Source organism: Eublepharis macularius, chromosome 3 (genome assembly GCF_028583425.1).
Source record: "Eublepharis macularius isolate TG4126 chromosome 3, MPM_Emac_v1.0, whole genome shotgun sequence".
Taxonomy (NCBI): domain Eukaryota; kingdom Metazoa; phylum Chordata; class Lepidosauria; order Squamata; family Eublepharidae; genus Eublepharis; species Eublepharis macularius.
This window is the reverse complement of record NC_072792.1, coordinates 59,315,876-59,332,635: the sequence shown is the minus strand read 5'-3', so window position 1 is coordinate 59,332,635 and position 16,760 is coordinate 59,315,876. Positions and strand designations below refer to the sequence as shown.

Sequence of the window (16,760 nt, the reverse complement as noted above, 5' to 3'; positions counted from 1 at the left end):
GCAACTCACTCTACTCTGGGCTGCCCTTGGGCCTGACCCGGAAGTTACAGCTGGTCCAGAATGCAGCGGCATGCGTCCTTACCGGAACGCCAATCCGAGTGCACATTCATCCTGTGCTATGCCAGCTGCACTGGCTCCCAGTGGAGTTCCAGATGCGGTTCAAGGTGTTAACCTTGCTGTTTAAAGCCCTTCACGGACTGGGACCTGCATACCCGTGGGACCGCCTCTTCCATTACATCCCCTGCAGGGTGTTGCGCTCTGCAGACGAGCAACTCCTGGTGGTCCCCAGCCTGAAGGACATCCGTCTGGCCTCAACCAGAGCCAGGGCTTTTTCTGCCCTGGCCACAGCCTGGTGGAACGCTCTCCTGCTGGAGATCCGGGCCCTGTGGGACCTGTTACAGTTTCGCAGGGCCTGTAAAATGGAGATGTTCCACTGGGCCTTTGGCTGAGCACCAGCAGGTGTCCTCCTCCTTCCGTCTAAGACCACCACTTTTTCTGGGGCTGCCCTCGGCCATCTGCTATGCCTGTATACAGACTCCTAATATTTGTTTAAATAGCCTGCTCCTGGACTATTTTAATGACTTTTTAAAAATTATTATTGATTTTATGTTTTTGTGACTTTTAATGTATTTTTTGAATGTTGCTAGCCACCCTGAGCCCATCTGTGGGGAGGGTGGGGTATAAATCAAATCAAATAAATAAATAATAAATAAGAGTTCTCTCTCTTTCCCCCTCCCTCTCCCCCCCCCCCTCTCATTCTCTGCAGAATGAACTTTTATGAAAATATATCTCCTGGAGTTTGTATATAGATGCTTACATGAATGTTACTTTGCATAGTTCATCTATTCCAACTGTTTCATTATCTCCTAAAGAGATGATTACCAGTCATTCATTTCTAAATATATAATCTTTCTGAATTTGTTTCTGAGGTAGCAGTGTTTGTTCTTGTGTCAAAGAATTACCTTTGCTTTTAAAAGAACTGCAAAAGATTTAATATTAAGAATAGGAAACCCAACTTTTGATTTTTAAAAAAAATGTTGTCCACATTTGAATGGTCAGAATACTGACCATAATACTGAAGATAAGGGGCAGTTACTCAAGCCAAAGGACCAGGTCACAGTGTGGCCAGATCAGAAACAGGCAAGTTATGGGTGGATCTTGGCAGAATCTGCTGTGTCATGGGAAAAACCTGGCAGAATCTGAAATTTACTAATACATCGAACCTTTGTACCAACCGAAACCGTTTAACTCTACAACAGTAATGGGAATGTTTTTATCGAACTATCTCATTGAATGTACTAGCTTACACTTGCCAAATTTAGAGGCAGAGGGGCTGCTGGGTTTAAAGAAAGGCTTCACCCTTTTGCCCTACTACCCACGGAAGCTCAGCTAGGTGACTTGGTCCAGCCAGTCTCTCTTGGCCTATTCTGTGAGAATATAATGGAGGAGAAGAGGACAATATTGTGAACTGCTTTGGGTCCTCAGTGGGGGAGACGAGCAGGGAAGAAATACCTAAATAAATTCTACTACTTCTCCCTAAACACACAACAAAATTAGGGATTTTTTTTTCTGTAAGAGAATGGCAGGCATATACTTATTTAAGATACATAAAAGAGTCAGAGGGCCACTACTGGGTTGGGGAAGCTAAGCCTGTTTACCATCCTTGTGGCCACCAAAAATCAAGTTAGGTTAGGGATTCTGGGTACCTACCAGTGGTGGGCAACCTCCCAGTGGTTTGCCCGCTTGCCTGCCAGTCGCCGGCTACCAGCAAGAGATTACAGGCCACTTGGCGATCGCCCACTACCAGCAGGCACCCAGGGCACAAGCGCAGTGATGCACTCCCAACACACATAGCAACATCAGTTCCAGAAGTGTTGTCACTGTTCTGACCGCAGGAGTGCTCTTGTGTTTTGCAAAGTGCAGGAGCACTCTTGCGGCCGGTGCAGTCACATCGGCATTGGAAGCGCACACGCTTCATGCACATGCGAGGATGATCATCCCAGTGAGTACTGGGTCATTCCCTCCCAATAGGAACCCTAAGTTAGGAGGACAAGCCAAGCATGTACAAAAGAATCAAGCCCCATTTGATCCAAAATGGAAGCAGACTGCTGGCATGTAATATCAAAAAATCCGCAGAGTCTTAAACACCACCTGCAGAAAATCCAGCAGGAGCTGGGGAACATTCAGTTTGAGGAGACTCATCCAAAAATAATAATGAGGAAACTGGCCTAGTTAATCTAGAAAGAATCTGTGCGTGAGTAGTCAACAATGTGGCAAATGAAGGTCTCTCTAAAATGATGAATATTGTGATGTTGCTAAAGCTATAACATTTCCACAAATTTTGGAACCACAGGGAAAGAAAATGTTTTTCCCAGAGGGTTTTTTTTTTGTGGGGCGAATAAAACAGAAATCTGGGGGGAAAGGGAAATATATACCATACTGTCCTATCAAATAAATTAATTTCACTGCTTTAACTTACTTAGCATATAAAATTGCAATACTTAACATGTTTAAGGAATGTAAAAGTTATAAATGCCTTTGTTGTCTACAAGCAAAATTGCAAATATATCCAGTACTTGAGAAATAACTGCAAGTTGATACATTCTTATTCTACCTTAGAGCATGTATCTTAATTTCTGCTATCTGAAAAAAAAAATAGAGGTTAAACAGAAAACACATGTTTTGTGGGAAATAACACAAAAGAGTAAGAGTAAGAAAAAGAGTAGCACACAATAAAACTAATAGCATATTTTATTATGTAGTTCAAATTTATAACTATTCAGAAGTGTATTATCAGCATACACATTACGGAACATTAATTATATACAAAATTTCAGGGTTGCCAACCTCCAGGTAGGGCCTTGAGATTTCCTGGGATTACAACTAGTCTCTAGACTAAAGAGAACAGTGCCCATGCAGAAAATGGCTGCTTTGGAGGGCAGACTCTGTGGCATTATATCCCAATGAGGCCCCTTCTCCAGGCTCCACCCCAAATCTCCAGGAATTTCCCAACCCAGACTTGGCAACTCTAAAATTAGTTACATTTTAAAATAAAAGTGTTGGCACCTCAAGTCTCCAATCAGAATCGATTTCTGAAACTTCTGATCCTGAGTCTTCATTTATATCCTCATGCAGCTAGCTCTTTGGAAAACCTGAGGTTTGACCAAATTTAAACAAGCTTATCTACTCTTTCATATCATCTAGGTGCAGAAATGCATTTGGATTTAAGAGCTGTATATGTTCTCAGACTCAAAAATGCCATTCAGATGTCACTAAAGAGATGCGTGGTCCAAATGTAAGGACCCAACTTCTCTATAAAATTATGAAGCAGCCCTGAAATTGTAGCTGCCCAGTAAGTTGTTGCTCGTGATAACCTTACCTTCTGGATCTTTTCTCTGTAGTCAGCTTCAGAAATGTAAAACATTGTTTTGTTATTTTTGATTTCAGGCTCAGTCTAGCTACTTGGCTGTCTTTATGCATATTGCTTAATGCCGGTGGAATAAATGCAGTTCTGGACTTTAAACCTAATATAGTTCTGATGCTTGCTGATGATCTTGGAATTGGAGATATAGGTTGCTATGGTAACAGTACTATAAGGTAAGGCGTTAGATTATCAGGTAGCATTTAAAGCACCTAAATGATTTAGCAATACCAAACAAGAAATTTCCCAAACAGTTTTGTTCCATCAGTGAACCACAAAACAGGGTCACTACCAGATAAGGCCATGATACTCCATACCTTTCCCAGATATTGGGGAGAGAGCCATAGCTTAATGACAAAGCATATGTTTTTCATGGAGAAAGCCCCGAGTTCAGACCCTGGTATCTCGGGTCAAGGTTCTCAGATGGCAGGATCTAGGGAAGTCTCCTCTCTGCCCGTGACTCTGGAGAGCTGCTGCCAGTAGTCTCACCCTAGTATGTGTTCCTTATGTTCATACTTTTGTCTACAATTTTATCCACTTCTTGCGCAAGTCTACGTCTGTTCTTTTAAAAGATGTTTGCCCAATCCTGGGCTTCAAGACCAGTGTTTACTAATTGAAATGTTAGGAGTCCGCTTTTATTACCTGTACTTAAATTTGATGAGACCTTCTTCAGAAGTTAAGCCCATTTTAGGAGATCTCCTTGGAAGCAGAGTCCTCCTTACCACATATTCTGTTCTGTCCATCTAGTACGATCCAGTCAGGTTCCCTGCCTTCTGTTTTAATAGTAAAATATCTGCCGTCTTCAGTCAGGTTGCTGCTGCGTGTTGCTACAAAACTTCCTCATGAGACTCAAATGCCTGGGTTTCATGAATCCTCATTTCCATGTCAAAAACCCAAGCAGAGCAAGAAGAAACCATCTCTTCAGATCAAAGAAATGTTTCTTAGGGGAGCAATATTACTTTGTTTTCTGTTACTTTTTGTCAAGAAAGCAATCTTCATTTGTAGGTGATTCTTGAGCTACTACGAAAAGGCTTAAACCTGAGGTGTCAGTCAGTTTTGTATTTTCAGATGTACACACTTCTTTTCTGTCCATTAGAACAAGCATGACAGTCCTTGCCCATGTAGGATTTCTATGTATTCACCTGCAACTAATCTCTGGTTTGAAGAGTAGATAAGCAAATCTCTCTTTAAATTCCATTCATATATAGGGGCATTGCAAGCATTAATAAGACCCTAGTTACCAAATTTACAAATCTCCATGCACTTACACAAAATATACTTGTAAGCCCTTTATACTATGTCAACAAACTGTTGTGTGTAAAATCAAATGCACAGTTTTCTTGGTGTTTAAATGAAATTTTCTGTTAAGATAATCCTATTCAAGTATCATTTTTTTCATGTTAGCACTCCTAATATTGATCGGCTGGCAAAGGAAGGAGTGAAACTTACTCAACATATTGCTGCAGCATCACTTTGTACTCCAAGCAGAGCGGCTTTCCTGACTGGCAGATACCCCGTCAGATCAGGTTTGCAATCTCTTTAGTGGGTGACTGGTGCTTATGCATGCAGAGGACATAACAGAGGATAATGGTGAGCTATTGCCTTCTGTGCAGCAGTGTGGCAGTGGCCCCAGAGCATGGCTGGAGAGCATGTGATTTATCAAATGAAATGAAGATGAGATACATGTAATAAAATAAATGAAACATGCATAACAGCCCCTAGCATGGCAAAATAAGGCAATTCTTGTGCCTCTCGGTCAGTTGTGAAGGAAGACAGGGCTCCAGTTGCCCTCTGGCCTACTCATGCCTTGAGTGTGTGAAGAATTTGCCCAGCCTGGCCATTCCAGTGGTCAAGCTATGAGCACATTGCCAGTCCTCGTCTCTGAGCAGCAACTGAGAGAGGCATTGATGTGGGTCTATTTGCCATCTGGAGACTGCTAGCAGGACTTAGGCGGAGCCAGACTGCGGTCTCAAGCAACCAGTGAGACTTGAGATGTCAGCCGTTCCTGCTTGCTTGCTGGGATCATCAGGTCAGGCTATGTGTCAAATTTGTTTGTTTGTTTGTTTGTTTGTTTGTTTGTTTGTTTGTTTGTTTGTTTGTTTGTTTGTTTGTTTGTTTGTTTGTTTGTTTGTTAGTTAAACTTCTATTCCACCCACCCCACAAGCAGGCTCAAGGCGGATCACATCATTTAAAAACAATAAACATAATTTCACAATAGTCATAACAATCCATTAAAACTCATTAAACATCCATTATATGAAACATTCATTACATGAACATTCATCATATGAACAATGAGCTAAGCTTGAATGAACAGCCCAACAATATAATAAATAGCCCCATGATTAAAACAATACATTTTCTTCTTTGGAAACCTTTATATTAATCTTCACTGTGTTGAACATATTATGACTTAATAACATGAAGCAGAACAAAGTCCATTAGCTCCTTAAAGATCAACAAAATTTTCTAGAGTATAAGCTTTCATGAGGCAAAGCTCACTTTGTCAGATACCAACAGGAACAAAAATCTATCAGCCCTTATATCCCCTTCAGTAGGCAGGAAGGCTGTTAGAGAGAAGGGACGTTTGGTAGGTTTTTCAGGTGCCTGCCACTTTGCCCCTCTGCCCACCAAACTCCAACATTTAGCAGGATATTACAAGACACCAACAGGCAACATGGGCAAACATGGCACGCGCACTCCCGGCTGGCATGATGGCATCACGTCCAGGAGTGATGTCATTGCGCTGGCCACAGGAATGGTCCCATGCTTCATGCAGGGCTGATTTCAGCTCTAAACACACCAGTTCTTAAAGCATGAGAGCACTCCTGTAGCAGTACAATGACATCACTTCCAGAAGTGACATCATCATGTGTGTGTGTGCAAATTGAAACCCAATAAGTACCCCCCCAGCAGTTGCCAAGCAACCAGACAACCCTATCAGTTGAAGTCAGGCTACAAAGGTACAACGCAAAACGTAATCAACTTAATTAGAATCATAGAATCGTAGAGTTGGAAGAGACCTCCAGGGTCATCTAGTCCAACCCCCTGCACAATGCAGGAAATTCACTACTACGTCTGATGGTATTATTATGGGTAGAGAAATTTCTTTTTCTGAAATTCACTTTTTAAACTATAGCCATTGATTCCTCTTACACTCTTTTTTCTCCTTTAAAAAGATTTTTTTACCCTTTAATTTCTCTTTGAGTTCAGTTTGTAGCTAAATCAATGTATCTTTTTGTAACTTCAACCCTTGTTTATGTTAAACATCACAGGGTGGTTCTCTAGTAAGATAGGAAGGTTTGAAAAGACATTGCCTGCCTCTGAGCTCTAGAGTGAAATTCTGAAATTTCACAGAAACTCCTTTTCTAACTCCCCTTTAAATTTCTCTTTGATCAAAACTCAGTTGATAAGAAACTGATTCCAAATTCCTTTAAAAATGGGAAACTGGGTGAAGAAGAATTAAGAGAATTTCTCTGAGCAATGCTGGAGCTGGGAGATATGCATAGAGGTGGAAAATGCAGAAAACTAGCATATGAATCCTATGTCCCCATTCATCCCAGGGGCTTCCATTCAGTTCAGCATTCTCATGTCATAATCTCCATTTGAAGCTTTTCTGTAGGAGACCTGTCAGTCTTAGGTCAGCAATGAAATGTCCTATGAGATTAAAATGTTCTCCCAACGACTTCTTAAAATTATGATTTTTAATGTCAGATTTATGTCCATTTATTCTTTTGTGTAAGGACTGGCTTGTTTCTCCAGTGCAGAGCAGAAAGGCATTGTTGGCTCCTGATGACATATGTAATGTAGGAACATGAGCAAGTGAATGAACCTAAGATGGTATGGCTCATGTTATTAAGTCTGGTGATGGTGTTGTTACTCAGAAACCAGTTTGAGAACATTTTAATCTTCCAGGACATTCCGTCACTGACCTAAAAGCGGCAGTTCTCCTTCAGAGAAACTTCAAAGGGAGATTACAACATCAACAGGTTTAGGACAATGGACTCACCTAGGGCTGAGGATTCTTATCCCATTACAGCTGTTAATTTTCTGCATTCCCTACCTCTATATATATCTCCCGGCTGCTTTGATGAAGCAGGCTATGTGTTGCATTGTACTTCTGCATCCTGATTCCAACTGGCCCTTCTTTGGCCCCCTCCAACGTTTTGACCTGGATATAAGGGATGGTGAAACTTCATTTCTGTTTGTATCTGATGAAGTGAACTTGGCCTCATGAACACTTATACCCTAGAAAATTGTATTGGTCTTTAAGGTGCTACTGGACTCAAGTTTTGTTTTGCTACTATAGACTAAGACTGCTATCCACCTGAAACTATCATTTATTTATTTTTTAATAAACAACTTTTATTAATTATAAAACAGAAACAATAACAATAAACATTAAATAGCAAATACATGGAGTAATATATTGGTTATACAAGATTGCAGGTTTCGAAGAAAAACATTTAAAACACTTGCTTACTATAATTTGTAGTTCATATACCACAAGAATAAGTCACAGTATATTGGTATAGTTGGTTTAGTTCATAGTGCTAGACTTTCAATATATCTTGGTATAGATGGTTGGGAGGAAGTGTTTCAGTTTCGTCAATGAAATTTAAGACACCTGAAACTACCATTAAGCAGTCATCCATCAGTTCTTCATATCTAGATTCTATCAAAAGACTTTGGGGAAATGTGTCTGTTATGTAGAGACTTCCAAAATACCAAAGGTATTCTGTCCTCAACCCCCAAGCCTTCTTCCTCCTCTTTCACACTTCTGTAGCCCATCAGTTAGGCAGTGATACTTAAGGGAAAGATCATGCCTTTATGATATTGGCAGCCATTGCAACAATCCCCACCACTGTCTCAGATATCTTTGCACTTTTCTGTAGGTGTGCTGATTATCAGGCATGCAAAGAAACCTAGAGATTAGTATAGCAGCTATGCACAGCCCTAAATGCTGGCTTTTCTCTAAAGAGAATGAGTTGACATTCCTCTGTGCCATTTTTAGCCTGAGTCTCATTTTTCTGCCAGATACAAGGATGTAGGTTTCCTGAACACGTTCTTGTCCTTTGTCTGCCTCCCAGTTTCAAGACAAGGCCTCTCTTTCTCGATAAATGTGTGTGGCCATAAGATATACTTTAAGGAACCTGGTGGTGGCATGAGTACCAGACCTACAACCTTTCATAGCTGGCTTTGTCTCTCATTCCCTTCTCATATTTCTTGCTTTCTTCTCTTCATTTCTTTGAATTTGACCACTGTCTGCTGCCTCATCTATACCCTTGTCCCAATCCCCTGCTTCCTTCCTATGTCTGTCTTATCCACCTGTGGCCTAATGTCCACCAAATGTTTGAAATGTGAATAATATATAAAAGGATATTTGAGTGGCAGTCTCAACATCTATCTTTACCAGCTCTATACACCTTTCTTTCTCTTGTGTCCTGCTTCCTGCTTCTCTCTTTCCATTGGGAGATGAACCTGCTCTGTTTTCTATCAACAGTACTACCTCAACCCTCTGTCTCCCTTCCCTCCTCTGTTTTCTCCTATTCTGCTGTAGTATGTCCCTGTGGCTATAACAGAACATAGGAGTAAAGTGAGGGGGGTGGTCTTTGGCATCAGTGGCCACTCTACTAATCTTTACCATGGTCTCAGATGCCTTTGCCAGTTTCTTTAGACATGCTAAAAGTAGTTGAAAGTTAGAATTGGTGCAGTGGTTGCAGATATCACAAAAATGTCTAAATATGTGAAAAGGTTATTTTCCTGTTATAAAATGATATTTTCCTCTGTATCATTCCTGGGGAGATGGACATTTATGGAGCTTTCCCCCAAATGAAAACTTCAAGGTTCCCTGTTACATTCCTTCCCTCCTCCTGAAAGATTTTAAAATCCTTGTTCTTTTTTTATAAACTGTTAAATAAACTAACTTGGTACAACCATGCTTGCGTTGCAGCTCGTTATATAGATCTAGATTTAGATCTATTTGTCTAAAAATAGATGTAGATATAGATCCCATTTTGATCCCATCCTTCTGTTACTAGAATTGGTTTCCTTGCAAGTTTGGGGAATTAGCAGCAAGAAGAAGGCTATGTGAGAGGGATAACAAATGAGATCCTCCACCAATTTTTACGGGGTCCCCTCCCCAAAGAAACTGACGAGAGAGGAGTGTTTTCCAAATAAAGAATATTTTTATTTGAAGGGGAAAACTCTCACACACACAACAAAAAGCAAATCACAAACACACAAGATTCCTAGGAAAGCAGTGGTGAAAGTAAGAATCGGTTTCAGGGTTTTTCGGGTGATAATTACCTATCAGAAGAACTGAGTAGTCCGTGGAGGAAGAAGGCTTCAAGCAGCCAGCATTTTCAACCAGGAGAAGCTCAGAGAGACTCTGAGGGCACTACGCTTGGATCCCAGTAAGCGTGTAAAATTTGACTGGGGCAAAGCCAGTATTCTTATAAGGCAAACTGTGCCTTGAGGCTGGAAAGTGACTTCAGCTGGTAAAACAAAAGACCTTAAAAGTTGCCTCCTGGGAATGACAAAGGTTTGAGTACCTTGATTGGTCGTGCAGGGGTATGACAAAAGAATTAGATTGATTGCTCCTGATGTCTTACAAAGAAACTGTAGTTAATTCAATGTTCCCAGAGCTTAGCTGATGAATTTAGAGTTTTAATTAGATGTTCCCAGGAGGATTTTAAACTTATCATAGCTGATTGATGGTCCTATATTGCAAGACAGAATCCAATCAATGGGAAGAGGGGAGATTGGAATGATGAGGGAAAGGTGACACACAAAGGCCTTTCTTGTCAAAGACCTGTGCTCTGAGATATGGGTGGCAGGAGACAATAGCATCTAATCTCTCAGCATTCCATTTGCATGTTATGGGCTTTCAGTCTCCAGGGCAGGAGCTGGTAACATTCTATCTGCTGGGCAGTTTGGCTAGTGCAGCATGGAGTGCATTAGATTCAGTGGCTTAGGATTTTATATCATAAGCAGCTTATAAAACAGCAGCAGCCAGGCAGACTGCTCACACTTCCTCCAAGAAGTTGTGGTTGGCGTAAATGATTCTTCATTCCTTTGCTTTAAGTTCACAGTAACAGTTATACTGCTTTGGCTCTCATAAACTGTTTGGTAGAGGGTGCCCTCAAGTCATAGATGATTTATGACAACCCCTGGTGGGGGCTACATGGCAAGAGACTAACAAAGGTGGTTTGCCATTGCCTGCCTCTATAGCCCTGGTCTTTGCTGGAGGTCTCCCATCCAATTACTAACCAAGGCCGACCCTGATAATCTTCCAAGATCTGATGAGATCAGGCTCACCTGGGCTATCCAGGTCAGGGCCATAAAGTGTTTATGACATCACAAATAAGATTTGTTCACACACACACCAATCATTGTGGCTTATGGGCTGTGTTCAGGCTGGTGTGTCCCTAGTTATGCAGCTTGTTCTGTATAACTAAATAATAGCCAATGTGAAAGAACGGACTCACATTGTGAGTCCTCATTGGTCTAGGAGGTTGGAAAACCCCGTGGCTGTCCTGAATCTCCATCTGACAATGCTACCCCTTTCCCTTACTCCCAAATGACACCAAACATAGTAATCACTGCCACCAGCAACTCTGACAGTATCTCGAGAGAGAGAGAGAGAGTTACCATCTAGCATTTGGTATCTGTGTTACTATTTAGAGTTTCCACCTAGTTGCTGTGCCTCCCACTTCATTTCTACAAGCTAGCACTGGGACAATCTATTGCAACTTCACAATTTCAAGCTATAACACTCAAGGGATGGCAGCCCCTCTCCTTTATTGCACTTTAGATAGCAAGACCAAATAGATGTGGTATTGTTACAGAGATCAAGTTTAGAGCTTTCAACATATAAGAAAGTTCAATAAACAAAAATAAAGAGTACACATGGCATGTTCAAGTGTCAGGCTGAGCAAAGATACAAAGAAAAGGTGGAAACATGGAGTCCTCAGGTAATCTTTCATGGTTTGAGCCTCCCTGATCAAAAGCTGTTCTGAGAACTTACAATTTCTCCTTAGTATTCTGCCTCTCTCTCTAGGGTCTGTCATGATCTTCCTGCCCCAAGAAAGAAAGAAATATAATAGCCATTTGGTTGTCCCAAGTCTCGGTCCGTCATGGGACAATCTAGCAAGGTGTGAGATAGTAAGGCTTTTGTTCTACTTTAGCCAGAGTCATTAGCATCTGTAAGCACTAAAGTATTCTGTGCTTGAGGCTTGATGGCTCATGGCCCTTCCTTTCTACCAGCTACATTGGCAGCCTGGGTTCCAATTTATACTCAGAGTGCAGTCCCAATGGGGTGAATTCCAGAGTGGAAGACTGTTCTCCACAGCCAGTTTTTTTTACATTTTGTGGTCTTGAAATCCTGAATCATTTTTCTAGGCAAGTTTAAAATAATACTAAAGCAATCATTTACATTTTATATTTAAAAACCCTGGGTTTTTTATGAACATGTATTCATAGTGAAGATAAAAAAATTGCAGTAACTTGCATGATTCTGACCAAGCCATCCCTATAAAACTATAGTTCATCTCATGCACAAGTCAGCAAATCAATGCAATAAGTCATGCAAACCAATCCCAAGCTCTGCAGAATAGTAGAGGACACGCTGCAAATAAGAATTTCTGTATGTTTGTTCCATATGTTATATAGAGCAATCTTTCTAACCAACATTAATGAGAAATCCTGTGTCATATGGCAGCTCCACAAGAATATCAGAAAATGCAAACTCTTGTAAGAAACCAGTGGCATACAACCACTTGAGTCTGCTGCCCCTACTCCTCATACACCCTTGTCCAACAACTGGAGCAAATGCTCCTTCTTTCCTTTGGAGTTTGGGAAGTCCCATTATAACAGGGACTGTCTCTCCCTGTATGTGCCCCAGAGAGCACTTCGTTCAACCGGAAAACATCTACTGGTAGTCCCTTGCCCTAGGGAGGCTCAGCTGGCCTCTACCAGGGCCAGAGCCTTTTTGGTCCTGGCCCCAACCTGGTGGAACTCTCTGTCTGAGGACACTCAGACCCGCCAGCATCTTGTATCATTTAGGTGGGCCTGTAAGACAGATGTTCCGCCAGGCATATGGTGGAGGCTAATTTTAGCCCATCATTGCTGAGCCTTCCACAGGTCTCCCTCTACAAGGGGTATGGAGAGTCCACTCCTGCTGGTTGCCCCGAAAGGGGCACAGTATTTTATCTGTTTTTATAATTGATTTTAAGTTGTATTTTAATCAATGTTGTACCTCGCCCTGAGCCCGCTTGCGGGGAGGGCGGGTTAAAAATAAAATAAATAAAATAAAATAAATAAGTACACAGCTTGCCTCACTGAATTTAAAGGAGTCTTAGCTGCTCTGGCTTCTTGGGCAGTGAAGTGGGCAGTGGAGATGATAGTGGTAAGGTGGCAGCGAAGCCTGATGGCCCCTAAATCCACTTCCTGAGACCATTGCTTCACCTCACTTCACTATCAGGCCAGACATGCAAGAATCTATTGAAAGTGGTATTAAATTGGAAGACTTCCGGTTTGGGATCCATGGAAGTCTAACGCAGCTCTAATCGTGGAGCTGACCGGGCTGCCGTTTAAGCGGCCGGCGGGGCAAAATCAAGCCTGCGGCCGACTGTTCTCAGGCAGAGAACAGGCATAGAACGCTCAAGCACCTCAGGGCGCGTCGATCTTGGGCGAGGGGGGGTCCTACGCAACGGATCCTCTCCCGATCCTTGAGGTCCCACCCTAAGACAGGTCGGCTATAATCTCTGCGGCAGTCCTGGTGCCAATGCGGTTGGCATAAGACCTACATGCCCAAGCTTCAACAGGGGAAGGAAGAGTGGATGGGAATCTAAGATTGAAACAGCGATTACAACCCAAGGAAAGTGAATGAGAAGGTAAAGATCACTATCTCTTGAAACAGGACAGATTACTTAAAGTAAAGAAGAATTAAAGTAGACTTTTAAACTGCAACAGACCAAGTATAAGGAGGGGAGGACCCGGCAAGAATTATATTAGAAAAAGGAGGGGGCGTGGCGTCGGCTCGAAGCGAGATGGACGCGTTGTGCTGAAGCTCCGTCTTGATTCCACCCCAGGCCCCTAAAACAACACATTCTACTTCACGTTTCTGAAATTGACATGAAGGGTAAGCAGGATCAGTCTTTCAAGAAGCAAAATATAAAGGCAGTAAAGAACTTACAAACATATTTCCCTAGTTCTCAAGCTGAAAGTGCTGAGGGGGAAACGGAGGGAGGGAGGGCTAATATGGCGGCCGCGGGAAGCTCAGCTGAGGCACGGAAGCTATCGGCCGTACCCTATGACCCTGCACTGAAAACGCTGCTAAAAGAGATCGAAATGAGCTTTGCTGATCGGATCTCTATCATGATGGAGCCCCTATCTAAACAAATAAATGATGTTAAGCTGGTGCTAGATGCGGTAGCTCAAAGGACAGACCAAGCCTTGTCCCAAACGGCAGCTTTAAAAGACGATGTTCGGCTCCTCCAGTCTGAGAACAACAAAGTCCAAAGCAAAATCCTGGACATTGAATTTCAGCTGAGGAGTTCTAATTTGAAGTTCAGAGGACTGGAGGAGGATTTTACAGCAGACGTAGATCTTTCTGCTTTTCTCTCTGACTGGCTGGCAAGTGAACTACAATTGCAGGAGGGAGCAACCGTCGCCATTTCTAAAGCGTACAGAATTGGCGCCAAAAATAATGAACGGAGGAAGGGGCCGAGAGACGTAGTGGCGATGTTCGTCGATTGGAAAATAAGAAAACAAATCCTGGAAACGGCCAGAATGAAAAGGTTTCTAACGTACAAAGGAGCAAGAATTAATGTTTTCACAGATCTCCCTTCTGAAATACTTGAAAAACGACGGCAATTTAAAAGCGTAACAGAAGGTTTCAGATCGGCCCAAGTCGACTACAGCTGGACCCGCTTCTCTACGCTCCGTGTTAATACCAACGGCAAGATTCATTTCATTTCGACGCCTGAGGAGGGACGTCGCTTCATGCAAGAGCTCGGCATTGAAATCGCCATGGAGACGGAAGCGGGCGCACAACGGAGGAAGCGCAGCATGCCTTTCTCGCCACAGAAGACCAACAAGATTGCTGCCCGTGATGCCTAACAACGACGGTTCTGATTGACATGTCCGTGTGAAGTAGAATGTTTAAAGCTAATACTATCCATTTCATTTGAGGGGGGCGGGGTGGGATTGAATGAGGGGCTTTTTTGCTCTATTTAGCTCCTTTTTACAGGCAGTCTTTTCTGTTGGTCTGAAGCCGAAGCTCAGAGGGGTTCTCTTCGCTGAGCTTCTGAAGACTGCCTAGCAACGAGATAACCAGTACTTAATTACTAAGGTTTTATTTGCGATCTCCTTGCTTGCCCTGCCACTCAAATAGCCCACTTGATTCTAATTGATAGATCAGCTGTGCGGGGGGGCCACCACTGTGATTTTCAGCCACGTTGAGATCTTCCCTTCCCTAATTAATTAACACCACCTTCCCAACTGTCATAAACCCTGACACAAAACGCGCTAGTTACACTAGCTGATTGATTAATTCATTAAATATATTTTAATCTAGAATAAGGGGGGGGTAGAGGGAAATCTTTTTAACAGTACTTGGTTTTGGAGGGATTGATTCACATTGCTGAAATTAGTAAACACTAAAATCGCATACTTAATAATTTTTATTTTTTTTTTAATTTTATTTTTACCACATAAGGGAAAGCCAATAAATTCTCCAATTGATCAAATATACCCCACGTGATTGACTACCCATTAGGGATTGGTAGGGCTTCATAAAGTGATATAGGGGTTGAATCTTAAGATCTCATCAACTGTTTTAATATTTATCTCTAATCAACTTGAAATATCATAATTAATTGAGGGGAGAGGGAGGGGGGTTGTCTAATATTGGGGGGTTTGATTAATAGCTTATTGATTTTGCACTGATTGAGGACGTAAGAAGCACTATCAACAATTAATTTCTGAGTGACCGCCTCTTATTGATTATCCTTGAAGCCACTTCATATCTGTGTATACGTATCAACTTGATCTCCTACAGGACCACTTGCAAATTCCTCCATTAATTGATCATAGCTGCTAAACCATCTATTCATATAGCCTAACATATAGATACAGGGTAATCAACAACTTTATTATCCATTTCAAATCGACCTTCACAATCCTGAGTGTCTTAGAGACGGGGGAGGAGGGTCCTATTATTTTGGAGGAGTCAATCTTGCAGTCAGCTGTCTGCGAATTATTGTGTGATTCCTCTCTCATAACCAGATTGGTTATATGTTATATGTTATATAGTTGGATTTAAGGTATAATATTTTCTTCCTACATGTGAATAGTTAGAAGAACTTAGCTGTGTTTGGCACTAGTGTTGATAACTTCTTATTTTGCCTACCTTACCTGCCCGTGCCAAGCTGCACTATCTTAACGCAGTACTGCTCGGTTGGCAACGGAAGCACCTTATTTGCTTGTAACACTCCGATAGTACCACTTTGGCCTAAAGAACCTCACACTTCAATCACAGGGTACCTGATTGCTTAGCAATGACCTTGCAATCAGGTTTGCATGTTGTCACCCAAAATTTAAGGGGGCTTAACAACCTTATAAAAAGGAGACGGGTCCTATCGAAATTAGCAAAACTTAATGCGGATGTGGTTATGATTCAAGAAACTCATCTCCATGCGGTGCACGATGAGGAGCTTAAGGCCCCCTGGATTAAAATGCAGTTTCGTGCGAAAGGCTGCTCAAAGGCCCGAGGAGTGGCAATACTGTTAACTAAAAACTGCCAGTTTGTACATAGGGCTAGTCTAAAAGACTCTAAGGGACGATACCTCTTCATCAAAGGCCTACTGGATGATCGGATGGTCACACTGGCCTCAATATACGCACCTAACGCAAGCCAGCTTGATTTCTTATCTGAAACACTGCAAAAACTACAGAACTTTCAAGAGGGACCGGTGATAGTAGGTGGGGACCTCAACTTGATAGAGAACCATAAATTGGATAAATCCTCATTTAATCGTACTAACGCCAATCCCAAAAAGGTACTTAACGCCTCATCCTCAACCTCGAAGCTGCTGGCGCTCCTCACTCGCTTCCATCTAATCGATGCCTGGAGGGAGCAAAATAAAACGCTTAGGGATTACACCTATTACTCCTCACGGCATGATGTATACACAAGGATCGATTACATTCTTGTATCAACAGACCTTTCTAATAGCGTGAGCCACTCTGAGATAGGTGCCATAGATTACTCAGATCATGCCTGGGTGGACTGTAGGGTAAACCTAACCTCTGAATATCCTAGGGAAAGGTATTG

At 42.1% G+C, this 16,760-nt stretch overlaps 1 protein-coding gene across 2 annotated transcripts in view; it reads left to right on the top strand.

The window, feature by feature from the left end:
- The window catches only part of LOC129325547 (arylsulfatase D-like), a 47,063-nt gene that overhangs the window by 4,020 nt on the left and 26,283 nt on the right, over positions 1-16,760 (top strand). For both annotated transcript variants that reach the window (XM_054973268.1, XM_054973269.1), the window contains exons 2-3: positions 3,448-3,597; positions 4,826-4,947. In XM_054973268.1, coding sequence (XP_054829243.1) covers positions 3,448-3,597; positions 4,826-4,947 — 272 coding nt within the window. The remainder of the gene's footprint in view (positions 1-3,447; positions 3,598-4,825; positions 4,948-16,760) is intronic.